Below are 20,011 nucleotides of genomic sequence, written 5' to 3' on the forward strand. Positions count from 1 at the left end.
GAATGTTACAACAGTATAATAAAGTAAACTTAGGGTCAGTAGTGAGCCTGCCCCCTTTGAACGCAGGGGGGCGTGGCTGGTTGTAAATTACTAAAAGTTCACTCAGGTACTGTGTGGCGAAACCATTAAATGCTTTAGATCAAAAGTAGGATTTTGTAGTCAATCCTAAATTTGATTGGTAGCAAGTAAGACCAAGGTGAGACCATGATTGATTTGACCAAATTTTCTGGTTCTAGTTAAAACTCTTGCTGCCGCAACTAGCTGGCGCTTACTGATACACCTACTAGAACATCCAAAGTTGAAGTTGAGCTTCATTTTCATTTCAGCTGTTTACACATGTTAGACATTACATAGTGATTTGAAATAACGTTTCTCCGGAACCTGGTGCTACATTTAACGATCAGACAAAGTTACATACTGTCATAAAGTGCACGTGTGTGACAGACAAACTGGGCTACATAAAGTGCAAACAGGGGACACAGGTAGTGCAAGAATAACAGTTAACAAAAAAACATGTAGATAACAATGAGACAGAATAATAAATGTGAAAAGCAAAATATTGCTGTGCAAAATGGAACGGTGCATTAATAGATAACATAACCATATAACAGAGGTAGTGTGTGTGTAAGTGTGTCAGTCCACAGGGGTGAGTCCCTGAGAGTTCAGGTGTCTAATGGCCTGTGGGATGAAGCCATTGCAGAGTCTGGCAGAGGTCCTTCACAAAGCTGGTAGCTTTCCTGATGTAGCGTGTGGTAAATGTCCATTATGGAGGGAAGAGAGACTCCGATCTTCTCAGTTGTCCTCACTATTTGCTGTACAGTCTTGCAGTCCAATACAATACAGTTCCCAAATGTGACCGTGATGCAGCTGGTCAGAATGCTCTCAATGGTCCCTCTATAGAAGGTAGTGAGGATGGATGGTGGGAGATGGGCTTCCTCAGCCTCCACAGAAAGTATAGACGCTGCTGGGCTTTCTTGGCTGTTGAGCTGGTGTTGAGATTCCAGATGTTCTCCTCTAGGTGAGCATCGAGGAACCTTACACCAGTCAGTCAGTTAGTCATTGCTTCTTGATTCAATAAAGGCATGGACCAATTTTTCTGCATTGTGCATTGAGATCATAATTTTTATCTTTGAAAGCATTCTATCGCCTTAGTAATGCTAAGATATACTTCTCTCACACATGTAGATAATATCACTATCCAGAGTTATCAGACACTTTATATCTGGCTGCATGAGGCCCAAGTACAAGACCTTTTGACTTATCAAGGTTTAACAGAAGAAAGTTGGTTCAGACAATTCTCTATTGTGTTCAGCTGCTGTCTCTCGTCTGGCATTGATGATAAATACAACTTATTGTGAGTATAGCAGTGAAAATGAATACCATGTTTATGAATGATGTGACCTAAAGTTAACATGTATAATGGAAATAGCAACAGACCTAAGACAAAATGTTGTGGAACACCAAAATCTGCTTTACTGTGTGACTATGAGTTACCATTACCATTACCATGTCCAGAAACGGATACCAATCAGTCAAATATGACCTGAACCAGGAGAGGGCTATTCCCTTAATCCCAACAACATTCTCCAACCTGTCGAGGAGAAGTGTGATCAATAGTGCCAAACACTGCTCTAGGGTCAAGTAAATCAAGCAGTGAGATGTGGCCCTGATCTGAGGCCAACAGCAGGTCATTAACCACTTTAACCAGTGCTGTCTCAGTAATATAATGCGGTCTAAATCCACCCTAATATACTTCATGAATGTTGTTGCTGTGTATGTACACACAGCTGCTGGGCTACGACCTTCTAACATTTAAAAAATTGAATGCATCTTGAATCTGGGTTTTTTTTGTTCTTGTCTAAGAGGAGAGATAGGTCAATCGAGCCACGCTAACAGACTTCCTATAGTTAACGAGGCCGTCCTTCACGATATTTTGAATATGATCATTTTACTTTGATGTCATTTATGTTCTAAATTCCGGGCAGTCTACTTTAATTGCATGTAATCATTATACCAAGGTATCTGTGACTATTTTCCTTTTGAGGGAGCAGCATTATCTAACATAGTACACAATGTTAATTTTAGGCATTTAGTCACTTGGTTGAGTTCAGCGGGGTGACACACTTGCAGACATATTGTGCTGGGGAACAAGCCATTGCACCGGGAGAGGACACTTTACGAGCTGGGGAGGAGGATCAGGGGTGTTTGGTCTGTGAGGGAGAGACTGGCGGGGAATGAGGACGGGGAGGAAGCAGTGGATGCGCTGCAGCGTGGTGGGGAGTGGGTTTGGGATCTGCGGGAATTACCGGGGCAGAGGAGAACCAGAAGACAGAGGGTTTCAGGATGGTCCGGGAGTGTGGACTAGACGGGAGGATGTCTTGGGTGGCAGGAAGGTAGGGGAGCATGAATTTCGTCTTAACCAAAGGATCAGGCAGGCTCAAAGTCATTAATTAACAGGCAGAAATCGTGGTCGTGAAGTTCAAGTCAGGGTTCCGTTATGGTCTCAAGGGGATCAGGCAATTCTCGAAGTCGGGGGCAGGCGAAGGTCATATTCATGGGTCAAGGTCTTAGTAGCGTAGGTAAGGGAGCGAGTGTTCGGATGAGGAATCTCATCCAAAGAGCTTGCAGCGTCTCCTCGGGGTCACCCAACTTTTATACTCGACGCTGCACGCTTTCATTTCCTCTTCCGCGTCGTTGTCTCCCTGGCTGGTTTGGCGCTCTCTGGTGGGTTAAACTCTGCGCTGTTCTTGAAGTAATTGTTCGTTTATCACTACAGCATGGCATATTTTAAAAGCAATAAGGAAATAATCTGAGATTATCTCAGATTGTGGAAGAGTGACTGTCTTCTATATTTAAACCAAAGGTCATTACAATATCAAGCATGTGACCACCTTCATGAGTAGGTCCTATTAAATTATTTTCAAAGCTACAGTCTCATCACCTGGCCTCTTTGATAATTCTTTCTAATTGATGCTTGCCTTTTGTATCAATTAATCGACTACAAGTTTCACCTACACCCTTCTGTACAATGAATAGTTAGTGGAATAAACGTTTGCAAGACTATGTGTTAAATTCATATACAGAATCTCAAAATAATAAATCTGTTATGTTCAATTCTGAGGTTATTATTATAATTTACTGCCACCTCTACTTAAGCGAGTTAAGCGAGGTTGGTGTACATAGTTGTATTCAGGAGGGCATGATTTATTTAATGCTACAAATTCATTTAGTTTTAACCAAGTTTTGGTCAGGCAGAGTACATCAAACCCCGATCTGTAATAATTTCATTAACAATGAGTGCTTTTACATGTGAGAGACTTTGCATTTAATAGGATTATTAAATGTTGTGGTTGCCTAGCGGTTAAGGAAGCGGCCCTGTAATCAGATGGTTGTCGGTTCGAATTCCGATCTGCCACTGAGCAAACCAAACCAATGTCCCCACACACTGCTCCCCATGTCCCTGTCATGGCTGCCCACTGCTCACTAAGGATTATGGGTTAAACGCAGAGGACACATTTCATTGTGTGCACCATGTGCTGTGCTGTGTATCACAATGACAATCACTTCACTTTACTTACTTTACTTATCTTATCAGAGGTGCTGGTAGTATGTTTAGTAGGTTGCAACAGGTATTAAGTTGCTGAAACAGACACCCTGTCCACCCTGGGGAACAGATACAGCATCAGCACATTTATGTGTGTTATTGATAATCTTCGTTTTTTTTTTGTAGGAGCTCTTGTTTCATGAAGATGAGGTACAGACACAGTGTGTACAAGCTGGGTGGTGGCTCTACGCTGTCACGTCGGCAAGCTGAGGGGGGAAGGAAACGCAGAGGCGGGACATACTGGGGACAAGGATTTATTAATAACAATGAAAAACTGCGCCATGGCCGAAAACAGGGAAATAAAGGGGATAATGAAAACTAGCCCGCAGGCATGTAGCGATTGCCAGAACTCAAAAACAAACACCAGGTCCACACAGAAGATCAAATTCATGAATATGCCGCCACTCCAGAGGGGCGGAACCACAGGCTTTTTAAAAGCTTTCCTGATTGGCCCCCGGTGATGTTTCTAGCTGATGCCAATCCTGACATACTCATATGACAGATGCTCTGTTTAGCCACCTCGTCTTTGCTCTTGTAAGTCAGATAATTTTTTTGATTCTAAGATTATGAGCCAGATTTTCAGTTAACTGAGTGCCACCTTCCCATTTAGGGTGGATTCCATCTCGCTCAAAAAGACCATGCTTAACCCTGAAATATTGGCCCGTTATTAATAAAACCAACTTTATTTTTTGGACTCCCAGCGATTTATATCAAGGAGTCTGCTACAGCCGGTGTCATAACCTTAGATATTGTATGCTAGAATATCTAAGGTTAATTTTTGGCAGTTTTTTTACATTTTGCGTGGATGTTGGGCGCTCTGGCTCCAGTGAAACACAAGATTTTATTTGATAGTGCCGCTATCCTCATGTTTCTGACTATGGAGTTGCCAAAGACTAGAGCCGGTGGTTTGCAGTGCTCAGCGGATACAGTTCTGAATGCAAACTGGTGAGTGGCACCCAGGTAGTGGGGGAACCTTGGCTGTTTGCCCCGGTAGCTTGCTTGCATGGTTTACGCCAAGCTGTCACCCAACTGCTGTCTGGAGGGCATTACTGGTACCGGTGCTGTGGTAGAGACAGTTACCGACTGACTAGGCTGGTGCACATACAGGGCTAGAAATGAATCTAGGAAGACCTCTGATGCCGTAAATCAGATATAAGTTTGGATGCGGTCCTCTAGCTTAGCTATTTTTTCCATAATTTCAGCTAGTTTTCTACACTTTGCACAGTAAAATACTTGCTTTTGACAGAGATTGATATTGTACATTTACATTTACCGCATTTATCAGACACCTTTATCCAGAGCGACCTACAATCAGTAGTTACAGGGACAGTACCATGGAGCAACTTAGGGTTAAGTCTCTTGCTCAGGGACAACAATGGTAGTAAGTGGGATTTGAACCTTTGACTTCTGTTTCATAGCGAGTGTGTTACCCACTAGGCTACTACCACCCAGTTTTCACAATTTCACAAACATTTCACAAACTGCACAGGGGATAAGTGAGGACGTCATCATGTTTTGTTGATAAAGGTAATCCTTTATGTCCTTAAGGACTAACGAGAGCAGCTCACACCAAACACACCAAACAGTACAGTACCAGAAGTGACAGTCCGGAAGCAATATGTGTGCAACATAGAGGCTGAAATGTTTTTACACAAAAAAGAAAACCAATTATGTTTATCTCCTAAAGAAAGCAGCACACATTACTTTAAAGGAAATTTAAAAAGTACTTATTGCCTACATCCTTTCTGTTCTTTTAGTTTTATTTTCATGGCCCTTAGTACAGATGTGGGGGGGGTGCTTTCTGTGGAGAAGCAGTTATGATGTTCTGTCCCACCACAACAAACATGAGTGCAAGCTTTTGAGTGTCTGGACATGTTACACTATCCATTTGGAATATGTAGGAAGTTCACCAACAGTCAGTGTTTATTCACAACTATGGAATGAAATGAAAGAGCATTTTCCATTTAGCAGCCTACTGAAATGCACTCACTAAAGGCAGTACAAGGCAGAGGACTGCCTAAAAGCCTGCGAGCCAATATAAAGGCGGTATAATATACTTAATGGATTCACTCCTTATGCCTTTCTCATAAGTGTTTATTCACAAAAGGGTCTGCACTTTCTGCCACAGTTTTTTCTCTTTCCCTTGCATCTCACATGTTGTGCAGATGGTTCCATCTGTCAAGCTATTTCTGTAAGGTTGCTCTAGCCCTTAGTATTGCAAGGCATGGCAGTTGGGTCTTGGCTATTAAAGATTGGAGCAATGTTGATAGTGGCATCATTCAGTTTTTTCCATCCTATTGTGAGGCCACAGTGTCCCTGGCACCAATGTGTCACCAAGTCACTGTGTGTGTTGCGTCCTAATCACCCCCAGGTCTATTGATTTGGACTGCTGCTCCCACACTCACCTGTCATTCCTGTGTTACCATGCATTTTGGTATGATGCTGATGTGGCTGGTTTTGAGTCACTATTTTCAGCCATGTTTTTCTTTTTCATTTTTCTTTTGTTTGTTAAAAACCCATAGTAAACAAAGTAATGAATTGAAATAAAAATATTTTTAGAATGACTGGTGACTACAATTTAATCTTTTTGATTGTGGTTTGTATCTTTAATCCTGACACAAACTAATGTGAAAGTGTCACGTCCATGCGGGCATGACGCGGCGGGTGAACGGAGAGGAGGACGAAGAGTGACGAGGAATGGGAGGACGCTTTCACCTGACATCACGAAACCTGGGTTTAATTAGTGAATCACAGGACAGGGGAGACATCCGAGACGTAGACACTGGTGAACGTGGAACATAACGTTAAAGACCTGACAGCGAACAGAAACGAAAAGGGCAGCTTTATACAATTAACACAGGTGAAAACGATTAGGGAACATTACACAGGACAACAATTAAACTCCCCAAGTAACCCCCATTTCGGACCGGATCCTGACAGAAAGTCATTAATTCATGATTTCTGACTGTAGTCTCTCTGACTAGAAGGCATGTTTCTCTAGGGGTGTTTCTTATTTCATTCTTCATTCCTCCTCCATATTCCACATATCTATCTTTTGGCCACTGCTGCTGTTTTCCCTTGTCTTTACACCACACACAACTTTACCAGTCAATTATTCCCTCTGAAATGAGAATTGATTTTGTTTGCACATGTCCCCAACCTATGATGAGTAGCTTGTATATTTTGTTCTCGTAAAAGATATGAGATGAGGACAGACACAATGATGACTGGAAGGGTTGTGGAAGATTGCCAAATACAAACATTTAATCTATCAGAAGCACCAGCTTATTAAACTAATTACCTTCTGTCGAGCTGCCAGGTATGACAGATATGGGAGCACCTACAGTAAAGCACTTAGAGGTCAAACACAACCAGTCTTCGCACACAATTCCTCATGCATTTAGGAACTAACCATAGTTTCTGCCTCTCTTATGTAGCAATTTCTTTATATGAAGAACGGAAGTAAAATAGATGTAAAGAGAAAGTAGGAAGATAGACCAATGAGACAGACTATACAGTAACTGAGGCTATAGGCTACATGGGTGACAAAACATACTCCTGTGGTCATCATTAATGCTCCTATTCCAAGTGACTTTAGACACCCTGTCTACTGACATCTCTGCATTAGAGGAGAATGCAACATCTGGTTGTGTGACTTATTTAACTAAGCTGCTCCTGTTTAAAATCTCATCATTAAATAACGTGTCTGGCAATTTGGCAAAACGTTCACATAGCTCTTCTCCTACATAACTAATCATCTGCTAATTCATTGAAGTGCTCCATGTGACTGGACAAATAAGAACATTTGACTGCATAGTTTGTGTTAAGTCTGAAATTACAATCCACCAGCGTGTCATGCACTGCAGAAACCAATGTCTATTTGAAAAATCAGTCCAATATCATAGCTTGCCATGCACTGGCAGACCTTTTTGTTGATACCACAACCCATTTGGTCAGGCTGATGTAAGAAATTTGAAATAAATTGTATGGCTATGCTAGAATGCTGAAATGACACACTGACAAACTTTAAATGTCTTTGCAGGCTTTAGTTTTAGTAGATTAGGCAGTAGAAGACAATTTACCCTAAAGTCTACTTACCTAATGAATTATTGCAGTTCCTGTGCCCTTGTTTTAACTTTTAGCACCAAGTGTAATGTACCTGTTTAAAATGCTCTGAAATTGTATTTTTCTGTCAGATACTTCAGTGTGAATGATTTAGCTTGAGATCCAACACATTTGGGTTTATAGGCAGAGCACAAGGGCTGGTAAATAAAATAGATATTGTTTAAAAACATAGAAATTGCTTTATTTGTGTGTACCTTTTTGAAACACTAAAACACTAAAACAAAAAATTCAAAAAGATAAAACAATAGGTGTCACGACACCAAAGAAGGGTAGGACCCAGGCACAGGTGCTTAAACACAAACCATTTTATTTAAACAGAACAAATAAATTCAGAGTGCTCTATGTTGTATCTGACACTGGAGTCACACCTACTCCTGACTAGACCTGTGGGCGAACTCCATTCGGGGTATTCTTGGTGGCCCTGTCAGCCCAGTGACCAGACACCCAGAGTCACAACAACTCCGACAAGACTTGTGGGCAAGGTCTTGCCCAGGGTCTGCCCGGAGGCCCTGCCTGCCCACTGACCATAACCATGACACATGCACAGACACACACTGCTCTCTCACATCATGCGCACACACACACACACACACGCACACAGTGACGGACAGAACAATAATGGGCAGAAACGGAACACTGTTGCAGATACTCCTTTTAACCAGGTGAAAGGGGCAGCACCAGCACTTAATGCCCCAGGACCGGCAATCATGCTTAGCTGATGCTGGGGAGGATTGTTATAATAGGTAGGGAAAGATGGCTGAATCTGAAGTTGCCCCTCAAACAAAAGCTGATCATGCAGAGGGAGAATAAGTGATGTGTAGATTCTACATCTCTTCTCCCTGCTGTTTACAAGGTGGAAAACCTTTCAAGCTATCAGTCTTTTCTGTAAACCTGACTGCTGTATTGTCTGAGATTGTAAAGAAGACAAAACAGGGAAAACAGCAAGAAGGAAAACTAATCATGGCTTAAGTGGCCACTCTGCGAGAGGCACATATCCCTGCTGTTCTACAATGCTTGCCCAAATGGAGCTGTGTTACTCATGTTCACACAACAAGGGTTCAGTTCAGAGAACAAATGGGACAGTACCCTCAATTAATCAATTTATTTGCTTTTGCAAGTGTGAATGAAATGGGAGGAGGTGCTCTTCTTGACCCTGAAGATAGTACGTATTTTTTGAGTCATTTTCTGCTGCAAAAAAATAAGAACAATCATATGCCTACAGATGCTATTGAATAATTTTGACAATCTTTAAATCCATTTGCAGATTTGCAATTGTAAAGGAACCTCTACCATGCATTTTCTTTAGGCACTGCCTTCTGTTACAGCCAATAGCTGAAGCTGGACAGTTTCCAATTTTACATTAACATTTACAGCATTTATCAGACGCCCTTACTTACAATCAGTAGTTACAGGGACAGTCCCCCGGAGTAAGTTAGGGTTAAATGTCTTGCTCAGGGACACAATGGTAGTAAGTGGGATTTGAACCTTGGTCTTCTTGTTAATAGGCGAGTGTGTTACCCACTAGGCTACTACCACCCAATTTTGAAAATTGAACTAACTACTTGGTCTACAATCCTCAACATTGTCCATTTGTGCTTCTTCAAAAAAGATTAAACACATTTTCAAACTCCAATCAGCTTCGAAACCTGTATATTGGAAGGACCTGGCTGATTCAGTAAAAACATTCAGGCTTGTTGTTTTTTTCAGTTTTACCATGGTGTCATTACCTATGTCATGAAACTGTCTTCCACAGCCTCACCTTGGTAGCAGAGTTTGGCTGCTCCTCACAGGGTTTTTAGCATCTTAGACAGCTGTTTTTCTTTCTCTCTTTGTGCAACCTTTGCTGGACAACGTAATTAAATCTGGGGGCCAGTGGGGGCCACATTACATAACATTGAAGTTTTAGATGGACAGTCTTTTAATGTTAAGAACATTTTTGCTTGTTTTGTTTGGAGAACATTCATCCAACCTAATCAAAATTCTTCTTCAAATGCAAGCTTTTCAGCTTTTTGACATTTCACAGAAGGTAAACTGGATAGCCTAAATGACATGTTTATTAAATAGCATCTGTTAACCTTGATAGATTTCCAAAAATAATGCATTACAGTACATGTTTATTTAGTCCTTTGTTTTGTAGAATGTTTAGATTCCAAACATGGACACAAAATCACTTGTATGTGAGATACTATTTAAATGTGCTCACCCAGGGTTATTTGGTGCAGCCATTGAAAAGCATGTAAGTACAAAGGCCTAAAGTAACACCTCTCATTATACACCAGTTCTGTACTCTTAACTTCAGAGCAGAGTGAGGAGCATGGTTCCTTAATCCATTTGAAACAGCAGCTAAACCTGATTAAATGCAATTGGGTTCTGAAAACTCAGATGGAAAGGAAACTCCATTGAGATAAAATGGAGGTCAACACCTCTTCAGCTCCAGTTCAAGTTAACTAAGCCCCAGTTGTTCCAAACAGTCATTAGTACATGTTTTCAGGAGAGAGGGATGCATCCCCTTTTTCAGTAATTATGTGAGGATTTCTAATATGTTTAGCTTTTTACTTAGCACAGTCAGATCTCATTGTTTTGTTTTTGCCTCCATTCTCTGAATTCTAATTGCATTCCCCATCCCCATTATACAATTGTCACTTTATCCTTTTAACATATTTTTACATATCTCTCTGTAGCTGCCTTTGGAGGAATATGATAGGAATAAACCAAGTTATGATTGAAATTATCAATAAATTACAGAAAAGAGAGATAAAATAAAATTTCGGCTGGCTACCCAACCAAACACTCCTCTCTGTTGTATGTTGATGTGGTACCTTTAAATTTTTAATAATTCAACTCCTCTCTCTTGCAATTTGAAGTCAGTGTTCTGCGGCTGCATGACTCACTTTGCACTCCCTGTCTCAAATAAACTACATTCTCCTTTCACTCAGGCACATACAAGAGTCCACAATGCTGATCAGATTTTGATTGATATTTGAATTTGGATGCTGCCTGGTGAATTCTATAGAGGTTGAGGTGCTACACATGAAAGGACTGGCTGCACTAGCCACTGCCTTTGACATTGGGAATAATGATCTCAGTGTGGACGCTAGTCGATTTCCACATAATGGATTTTCATGCCTATCCTGTGGTAAACAGAATGATCTGGAATGAAATTCATTAAGTGAGCAGCTCGAAGGAATCTAAATATAAGGAGCTTGCCAAATAGTTCTGGGCAAAGGAAGAATAATGAAAGGGATTTTTGGGCTGTCATTTGGGATGTGTTTAAAAGTTTGCTTATTGTTGGTTTTTTCCTGTGCATTGTCATGGTGAAAGTGGACTTGAGTTAAAACATTCTATCAAAACAATATCTCAGATTCATGCATTACTTTCTGAAATATGTACAATAAAATATTTATGCAGTGAATTTATACTGTTTTTCATATATGTATAAGACCTAAGTTCATGTATTTAAAATCTACCTAAATATAGTTAAAGTATGCTTTGTCTAAGACAGTCAATAGGGTATGTAATTGTATGTGTGCATATGTAAGATGATGAATATAATTACCCTTCTTCCTGAGGTTCAAATTAGTGTGCCAAATATGACATTTCTGCATGCATTTTTCCAAAAATATGACATGGTTTTAATTTGTTTTTTAGAGGCACTTTATTTAGGGATTATTCTTTCATTTTTAAATAAAGCAGTATTTTAAATCCATTTTTATTTAGTTTTAAAGTTTTCACAGACTACACAGCTAACCAAGACAACAAAAAAGAGATGACATTGTGTTCCATATAGTTTCAAATGAGGTTTCTTTTAAAATAAAATGGTTCAGCTCATGAGAAATGTCAGAGTATGATGTCAGACCGATTTATCTAAAATGTTAAGATCACTTCTAAAGGTCTGGGTTGGGAGGAAAGAGCAGAATTTGACCTTTTGTTGAAGATTAAAAGGTGGTATTTTTTTTTCTTTTGCTTTGGGACAATACCTAATATATACAGTATTGTATATAACAATGTTTTAAACTAAGAATGTTTTCAAAACAAAATAATAATAATACTTGTTCAAGAAGTGTAAATCAAATTACTATATTGGTTACAATTGGATTTACATACTACAACACACTAAAGCATAATTTCTAATGGATATACTAGCACAAAGGCTGGGATTTTGTAGGATTATATTCACTCTATGATGATTATACCAATCTGTGCTGATGGTTTCCATATAAGTATAAACATTGTACTGATGTAAACAATTTAAATCAATTGATGAAAAAAAAAAACATTTTATTTATTTTTTTTACCTCAGCCTAAAACATTGCACTGTACTATACATGTGATAATGGAAGGTATGAAGTCAGCATTGATTGATTGCTTCTACTGTAAACTAAATTAGTCTGCAGTCAAACAGCAAATGGAGGAGATCAAGGGCTGTACAATAAGAATGTCAGAATGTCTCCACTGCTCTCTAACCTCAGACTGCTGATTAGCAGGTCCCTTAGAAAGTGCTCTTTTGTCTCTATGTAATAAAAACAATACAATTGATTTGCAGCCTTTATGTACAAGCAGAGGTTTACTGTCCCCCATTAAGTAAACAAAGCCTTTAACAAGACCACCCCACCTCACCTCCATTTGAAAAAAGATTTAGGGAGCAGCAGGTGAAAAAAACTAAGAAGCATTTGGCTTGTGTGTTGTGGAGATTCCACTTTGTAATTTATGGGCAGCGGGTGACTATTGATTGCTGGGGGAGGGAATGAGAAGGGGAGGTAAGGGGGTGGTGGAGCTGCAACCAGGCCCACAGCTTTCTTCATTTCTTGTCCCAGAGACACCTGGTGTTAATCATCCAGAGGGCATCCTCTCTCTCCCAAGGCAGCACCCCAGCCACCATTGATTGTATTTGTTCTCTGCTACCTGCCTCATTTTTCACTCTGACAACTGCAGTGTTTTCTGAACACTCAATCTTACTGGGGTGTTGTGCCGGGTGTTTAGGCTTACATGCTGAATGTATTATAATCACCTGGTGAATACAGATATTTATCAGTATCTTAACTGGCATGTCCTCCATTGGACGTCTTTTTATCAATAATGCATTTAATGAAGATAAAATAATGTTCTCTAATACTTTTATATCCCCTTCCATTTAATATGTGTATGTGTATATATTATAAATGATGCTACAGCCCCTCAAACAACAGAGAAACAGAGATGCCACAAAACATAGTTTAGACTTTTGGTTCAAGGGTGGAAACTTCTCTCCTCTGAGTGGAGCCTAAAATGCAAAGCTGTGCATTAAATAGGAATCTGGTTGTTTTGAGTCTGCACTGATTTAGTTCAGCCAAAATATTGGTGTGGATGATGCTGTCTCGTACATTGTTACCTCTCTCACCTGGAGACTGCTACGAGCACTGTGAGAATCATGTTCTTTGATTTCATGCTGGATTACACAGGAGTGGACCTTCACCTTGCCACATGGATCCTGGACTTCCTCACTTTAAGAGCACAGTGTGTGAGAAGTCAGGGATGTGTGTAAGACAGGGTCACTTGCAGTACAGGAACTCAACAGGGAATGGTCCTGGCACCTTTCCGTTTTACCATTTACACTGCATTTGTCGCCTACAGTAGTCTCCTTGCTTCTTGCAAACATTGTCTGATGACTCTGCCTCATCACTGATGGGGACAAGTACAGAGTACTGACCAAAACTTTGTGGACTGGTGCCAGCAGAACTACCCTAGGAACAACACTGGAAAAACTAAGGGGTGGTAGTAGACTTCCACTGGAACAAACATCCTCCACTGAAACCACTGAGCATCCAGGGTATGGACAGTAAGGCTGTGGAGAGATACTGCTACCGTGGTGTTCATATCAACAGGGTGGTAGTAGCCTAGTGGGTAACACACTCGCCTATGAACCAGAAGACCCGGGTTCAAATCCCACTTACTACCATTGTGTCCCTGAACAAAACCCTAAGTTGCTCCAGGGAGACTGTCCCTGTAAATACTGATTGTAAGTCGCTCTGGATAAGGGCGTCTGATAAATTCCGTAAATGTAAATGTAAACAAAAACTGTACTTGACTCAGAACATAAAATGCTTTTTACAAATGAAGAGACTCAGCTCCTTAGGAATGCAAGCGTCGCTCCTGAGAACCTTTTTCTTTTATGATGTGGCCTGCTAAATAGCAGCATCTCTGCTGGGGTCAGAAAAGGGCTGATCTGCTGAGCCAACTCTGTTCTAGGATGCCCTCTGGACCCAGTGGAGGCAGTGCGTGACAGGAGAATCCCAGCTAGATAACATTTACTCCCACCTCATGCACCCCAGACTCTGACAACACTGAGCAGCTCCTTCAGTGACCGGCTCCTGCATCCAAAATGTGGGAAGGAAAGTTTCAGAAGTTCTTTCCTTCCAACCATAGTCATACTTTACAACAAAGTCTTTGCAGCTGACCACACATAAATAGATTACATAGATTAACACACACATCTAATACTCCAGAGTTTTTGTAATGTGCAATATGAAAGTGAAGTGATTGTCATTATGATACACAGAACAGCACATGGTGCACACAACGAAATGTGTCCTCTGCTTTTAACCCATCAGCCTTGTTGAGCAGTGGGCAGTCATGACAGGTGCCCGGGGAGTAGTGTGTGTGGATGGTGCTTTGCTCAGTGGCAACTTAGTGGCACCTTGGCGGACGGGATTCTGATTACGGGGCCGCTTCCTTAACCGCTAGGCCACCACTGTCCCCTAATATACAATATGCGTATATATCCACTCTGTAAATATATACATGCATACATTTCTATGTGTACATATATACTTTTTTATTTATCTAGGTTTACTCATTAGATTGTTTTATAGTGCACTTTTGATACTGTACTTTTGGTATAGTTTTTCTATTTATTTTTGCTGCTCATATCTTCTACTGTCCACTTTCTTCTGTGACTATGCAAATGTCCCACTTTTAGGAATAATAATGGATAATCTTATCTGATCTTATCTTAAGCGGTTGAGTGCTGAGTCCCCGTTCAGCACGTGTTATATTGTGTTATTAACAGTGCTGTGCGTTACACTTCATGAATTAAACAATCTAATGTGAATTCACATGTTGTGGGTGGTTAAGTGAGTCCAAGTTAATGTTTGCAACTTATTGTGCCAGCACATGCTGGAAAGTGTGAAGTGCTGTGACATTGTTAGCCTGGCATCCGTGATGTTGCAACAGCTGATACACGCGCACATAGATACACATACATTATATATAACTGTTTTCCTTGTTTTTACCTGACACATACACAGACATTGTCACAAAATTGAATGTTTTCTGGTTGTAAGTTCTCATTTTTGAAACTCCTCAGTTACTCTGTTACTTTGTTAGGTCCACAGTGTGTATGTGTTCTTGTGCTTGAAAAATGTCTGCATTATGAAGACATTTCATTGATCTTTATTTTGATCATGGGGAGTTTTTTGCAATTTTGGGGGGATGTAATATTGCCTTTTACCTTAAATATCTCTATCCATTATACATCTCTATCAATTCAGGGCTGCTAATAGCAAATGGATAGAAAAGAAGAGTCAGCAGAGCCAATGTTCATCGATCTGTCCATGCCACAAGCTAACATTTAAGTGGCAGCCAGAGATTTATGAGTGATTTGTCCATGGTGAGAGCATCTCTATTCTACACTTATGAATGCATTGGAGTGGATCATTGATGTTATGAGAGGTCACCAGTACTTTTATTTTGCCCAGATACAGAATAGTGTGTGGGTGACTTCCGAAGTTTGAATTATCTTAATGTGAGGAGCTGATTTTATTATTTAAGATATTGTAATGGTTTAGTGGCTTTGGTATAAAATCAGAAAATAGGCTAATTTAAACTGCTAATGTTATAAAGTAGAGAATGCAGACCCTGCTTGTTTTTTTCCTGTCAAGGGACATGCTGAGCTAGGTTATTACTGTCAAAGGCCAACACTTGCAGTTGACAAGATGGATCAAACGTAGCATTAGAGTAGACAGGCATCTGATTATAAATGTTAATGATTGGGGTTAGACAGTTTAATGTGCACTTCATATTGGACACAGTTTAAATAAAATACACACATGCACATACACAATGACACTTTGCCTAACAGTTTGCAAATGCACAACTCTCTCTAGGTGCACACAATATGAGAGAAAGATAAACAAATTAGCCCTTTGTCATTCATGCATTATTTGAGTGGCATTGGTCTTTCATTACTGTCATTACATGCCACTTGCTTCACCTCTGTAGGGTAATTTCTCATCCTCCCTCCTGACCCTTTCTCTCTCTGTGCCACCCACTCCTCTTGCTACCACAGTCATGAGACCTTAGCAACTGATTGCCTGCTTTCACAGCAATTACTGATAATTGAGCTCCATGGATCTGGGATCTGTGTGCATTTCCAGTAGACATGGTGATACGTCCATCTCTGCCAGATGTTGGTGCTGGTGAGTTTTTTTATGAAACCACTTCCCCCTCTCACGGGGAGCTTATATTGCTAATAATAGTGCAGCACAAATGGAATAAACTCAATAAAAAAACTCAAATTTATACAACACAAAACACTGCTACCACCGGGACACATGAGGAAGTTCAGTTTTTTAATGAAGAAAGAAATTAAAACTTATCAGAACTAACTAATGCATTGGAATTTCATTAAATCACCTTTGTGATTTATCAGATCGTAAGGCTTGACATTAATGTATAATGTATATTAATGTATTGATGATCCCATATGCCCATGTTTTAAGACATGACTGGATCAGGGACAAAAGCATGACAGCATCACGTTCATGCATTCTTATTAGAATTCCTGCTGCTCTTCTATTTGGATCAATGCTGCCTAATAATGCTGTCTGACATTTAGAAGACACACTACTACACCCACCCCTACTGCTCTGTCTGTTTCAGACAGGTCTGCTTACTGAATGAATATTAACACTTTGACTTGTTGAGGAGGATGTCACCAATCTATCAACAGGTGTCTTTATATTATGCATTATTGTATTGTATCTCCATTCATTAATTTGGGGCATGACATTAAATCAGTCCCCTCACAGGGAATACAGGAAACTCTAAATATGTTCAGGATGCTGCCTGTGATTTATGGCCATTTACGAGCATGGCTCGTGAAGCACAAAAAGGATGAGATAGAAAATAAAGTAATAACTTCTTTAATAAATTTGCTAAACCACAAACTTTTTATTCCTTTTGGAATAAGACTAACATAAGAAAATGTGGAAAAAGTGATTCGCTATAAATCGTTTCTGGATGCACTGTAAGTGTGCTGTTTAACATCGCTGTTGCACCTTTTGACTAAACGTAATTGAGTTAGTAATACCAAGCTTTTTTGTTATAATATTTTTGTGAACCTTTCAAACCTTGACAGTTTGATATCCAATGTTTCATTTGTATTTCTTCCTATCCTTGTCTGTTTCTTGAAGGGAGAGCAACTTTTATAGGTTGGTGGAAGGGACAGTCTAATTTCCAATCATGCATTGACAGATCCCTGTTCAACTATTAGATTTCACACAGAAAAAGGCTCTAAATCCAGTTTCTATTGTTTGCTTTCAATTTTTTTTAAACTTTTCATGAAACGGCAATGAAAGGGAAATAGACGGTTTAGTTCTAGGCTCTCTCTACCTAATGGAAAATGCTTGTAATCCACCATCTCTGTATATGAGCCAGAACTATCCACTACACACTGGGGCTGGATTGCAGCCAGATCGCCTCCACCCCAGAGTTGTCTGTAAGAGCTGTCCAGCATGCAGTGCTTCTGAAAAAGGATTACGATAGCGGTCCCCTTAGAGGAAACACCGATTCCTGATGTGAAACAGGATCCCATCTCCCTCAGCCATCTTTGTGGTGCACAGAGTTTTGTTGTGACTAAAGTGTTAAAATATTCTCATACTTTTAAGATTAATGAGTTCTAAATTAATTATTTTGTGCTGAGTAAGGCAGAGAAACATTACAATCCAAGTGTGAGTCTTCTGTTCAGTAAGGTTTCTTTTAGAGAGGATAAAACATTTTTTGCATTAAAGCTTTTTTTTCCCATTTGCAACTGGATGTAGCATGAGAGAAAACCCACTATGTTTAGTTGTACTCCATTGCTCAGTTTACTGGGATTTTTTTCCCCTTCAACTGGATTTTACTCTCCATTTGTAAATTCACCCCATTGTGTCCCATCAATGCATCTTACCTTGAACTCTCACTAAAGTGCAGACTGAAAAGGTTGAGGGTCCTGAATTAACAACCAACCAACTAGCCAATGGTGCAGTGCTGCTGGCTTTGAAATCCAGTGGGTTTCTGCTGCAAATGCTATTTTGTTAATTCAGAGTGGAAAATCCTTTAGATGTTCCCTTATAGTAATTCAGTGTCTGTATAAACACACCACCACCATCATTCCATAACTCCCAGAATTCTGCAGTTCACTGGTGTAAGCTTGGCAACACGTTGAATCTTCACATGTTATATGCTGCATACAAATGGGACACCCCTTCAAAATCACACTCCCTATTCACTGGTGTGTTTTTAATTAGAGCACAAGGAGTATGAGGGTTTGTTTGGAAGCTGATAAGATGTGGATAGTCTGTCTGTCATAAGAAAAGATGATTGACTGCAATGGGCAGTTCAGGCGGAGTAGACATAACCAGCCGCACTTGACGCTCATTATCCCGTGAGAATCACTATCCGTGATGAGGGAGCGTGTTGAGGAACCCACAACCCAGAACTGTGATAGCAGACACGCCCAGTGCACACTAGGGAATTGGGACTTATCAGGGCACCTGCGGCTACACTTGACATGACGAGCAAACACAGACATACAGTCAGGGACATAACAAATGGGACATAGGAGCAGAAACTCCAAAGCGATGCGACAACACTGGCTAACCGTTTATTACAAACAAGGATATTGAAAAAACAAAACACACACAAAGCAGGTCTGGGCAGTCTAAGTTAGTCTTGTCTTCTGATCACAAGCCTTCACTTCACAGCACTTCCTTCTTGCTTCACACCAACACTCTCTTCACGTCACCAACAACACCCTCTCTTCGTAAACAACACCCTCTCCTCACACGACATCCTCCTCTTGTCCCAAAGCAGGCGTCATTTTGAGTCCTCTTCCCTATTACAGCCCACCAATCATGGCAGGAAGTGGGAGGAGTCCAATCATGGGCTGATGAGGAGCCACAGAGAGGGAGACAGAAAGTGAGAGAGACACACACACAAACAGAACATACCCATACTCTGCCATGGGACGTCACACCCCCACACCAAAAATCAACATACTATGTTGATTCACCCAAAATGCCTAAAAGGCCCGTGATAAGGAGACAGCTAAAACATTGTCCGTCCCACGTTTGTATTTGATTTCTAAATTGAAACCGTGTAAAACCAAGGACCAGCGCATAATACGCTGATTTGTGTTTTTTCATCCGTGATATAATTTGTGTTTTTGAAGTGTTGTAATGCTAAAATCAGTGCTAAAGCCTCCTTTTCGATGTTGCTGTAGTTCACCTGATGTTTAAGAACTTTAATCAACTCCATCCGCATCTTCCTGTAACAGCACAGTCCCAGCTTCAAACAGCACTGGCATCCACCTCCAGTTTGAAAGGGCGCTGGAAGTCAGGAGCAGCAAAAACAGGGGTACTGCAAAGAAGGGTATTCTTTACCTAGGCAAGTCACAGTGGCTTTGCTGAACTCACACTTTGCAAATTCAAAGTCAGCGATGCATCCTGCAGCCGCTTGAAAACAGCAGTCAGAGTGTGGATGTGCTCAGACCAAGTGGACGAATAGACAATAATGTCATCTAAATAAGAGTCACAGTTTTTAATTCCACAAAGCACTTTAGACATTAGACTGTGAAAAGTCACTGGCGCATTACGTAACCCAAAAGGCATAACCGTATATTGTAAGAAATTATCCAGTGTGACGAAAGCAGAAACTTCAGAAGCTTTGGGAGTCAACGGAACTTGCCAGTAACAAAGAAGTCTAATTTACTGACAATACGAGCCAAACCAACCCTATCAACACAATCTTCCATTCGGGGCAATTGAAATGAATCTGGTCTAGTTACTGCATTTACGAACTGTACCATCAGGCTTAGGTACTAACAGACAGGGACTACTCCATAGACTACAGCTTGGCACAGAGAACCAATGTTCCAACAAATAATCACCTCAGACTGCATTACCATACGCTTAGTGGGATTTAGGCTGTACGGGTGCTTTCTGATTGGGGCATGTTCTCCAACATCAATTTCATGCTTTAACACTG

General features: G+C 40.5%; 1 protein-coding gene across 1 annotated transcript in view; it reads left to right on the forward strand.

Annotated features, from left to right (window-relative positions):
- The window catches only part of LOC114786953 (neurexin-2-like), a 384,882-nt gene extending 381,052 nt beyond the window's left edge, over positions 1-3,830 (forward strand). The window contains exon 18 of the mRNA XM_028974592.1: positions 3,731-3,830. Coding sequence (XP_028830425.1) covers positions 3,731-3,747 — 17 coding nt within the window. The 3' untranslated portion in view covers positions 3,748-3,830. The remainder of the gene's footprint in view (positions 1-3,730) is intronic.
- Positions 3,831-20,011: the final 16,181 nt, after the last annotated feature.

Source organism: Denticeps clupeoides, chromosome 1, assembly GCF_900700375.1.
Source record: "Denticeps clupeoides chromosome 1, fDenClu1.1, whole genome shotgun sequence".
Classification (NCBI taxonomy): domain Eukaryota; kingdom Metazoa; phylum Chordata; class Actinopteri; order Clupeiformes; family Denticipitidae; genus Denticeps; species Denticeps clupeoides.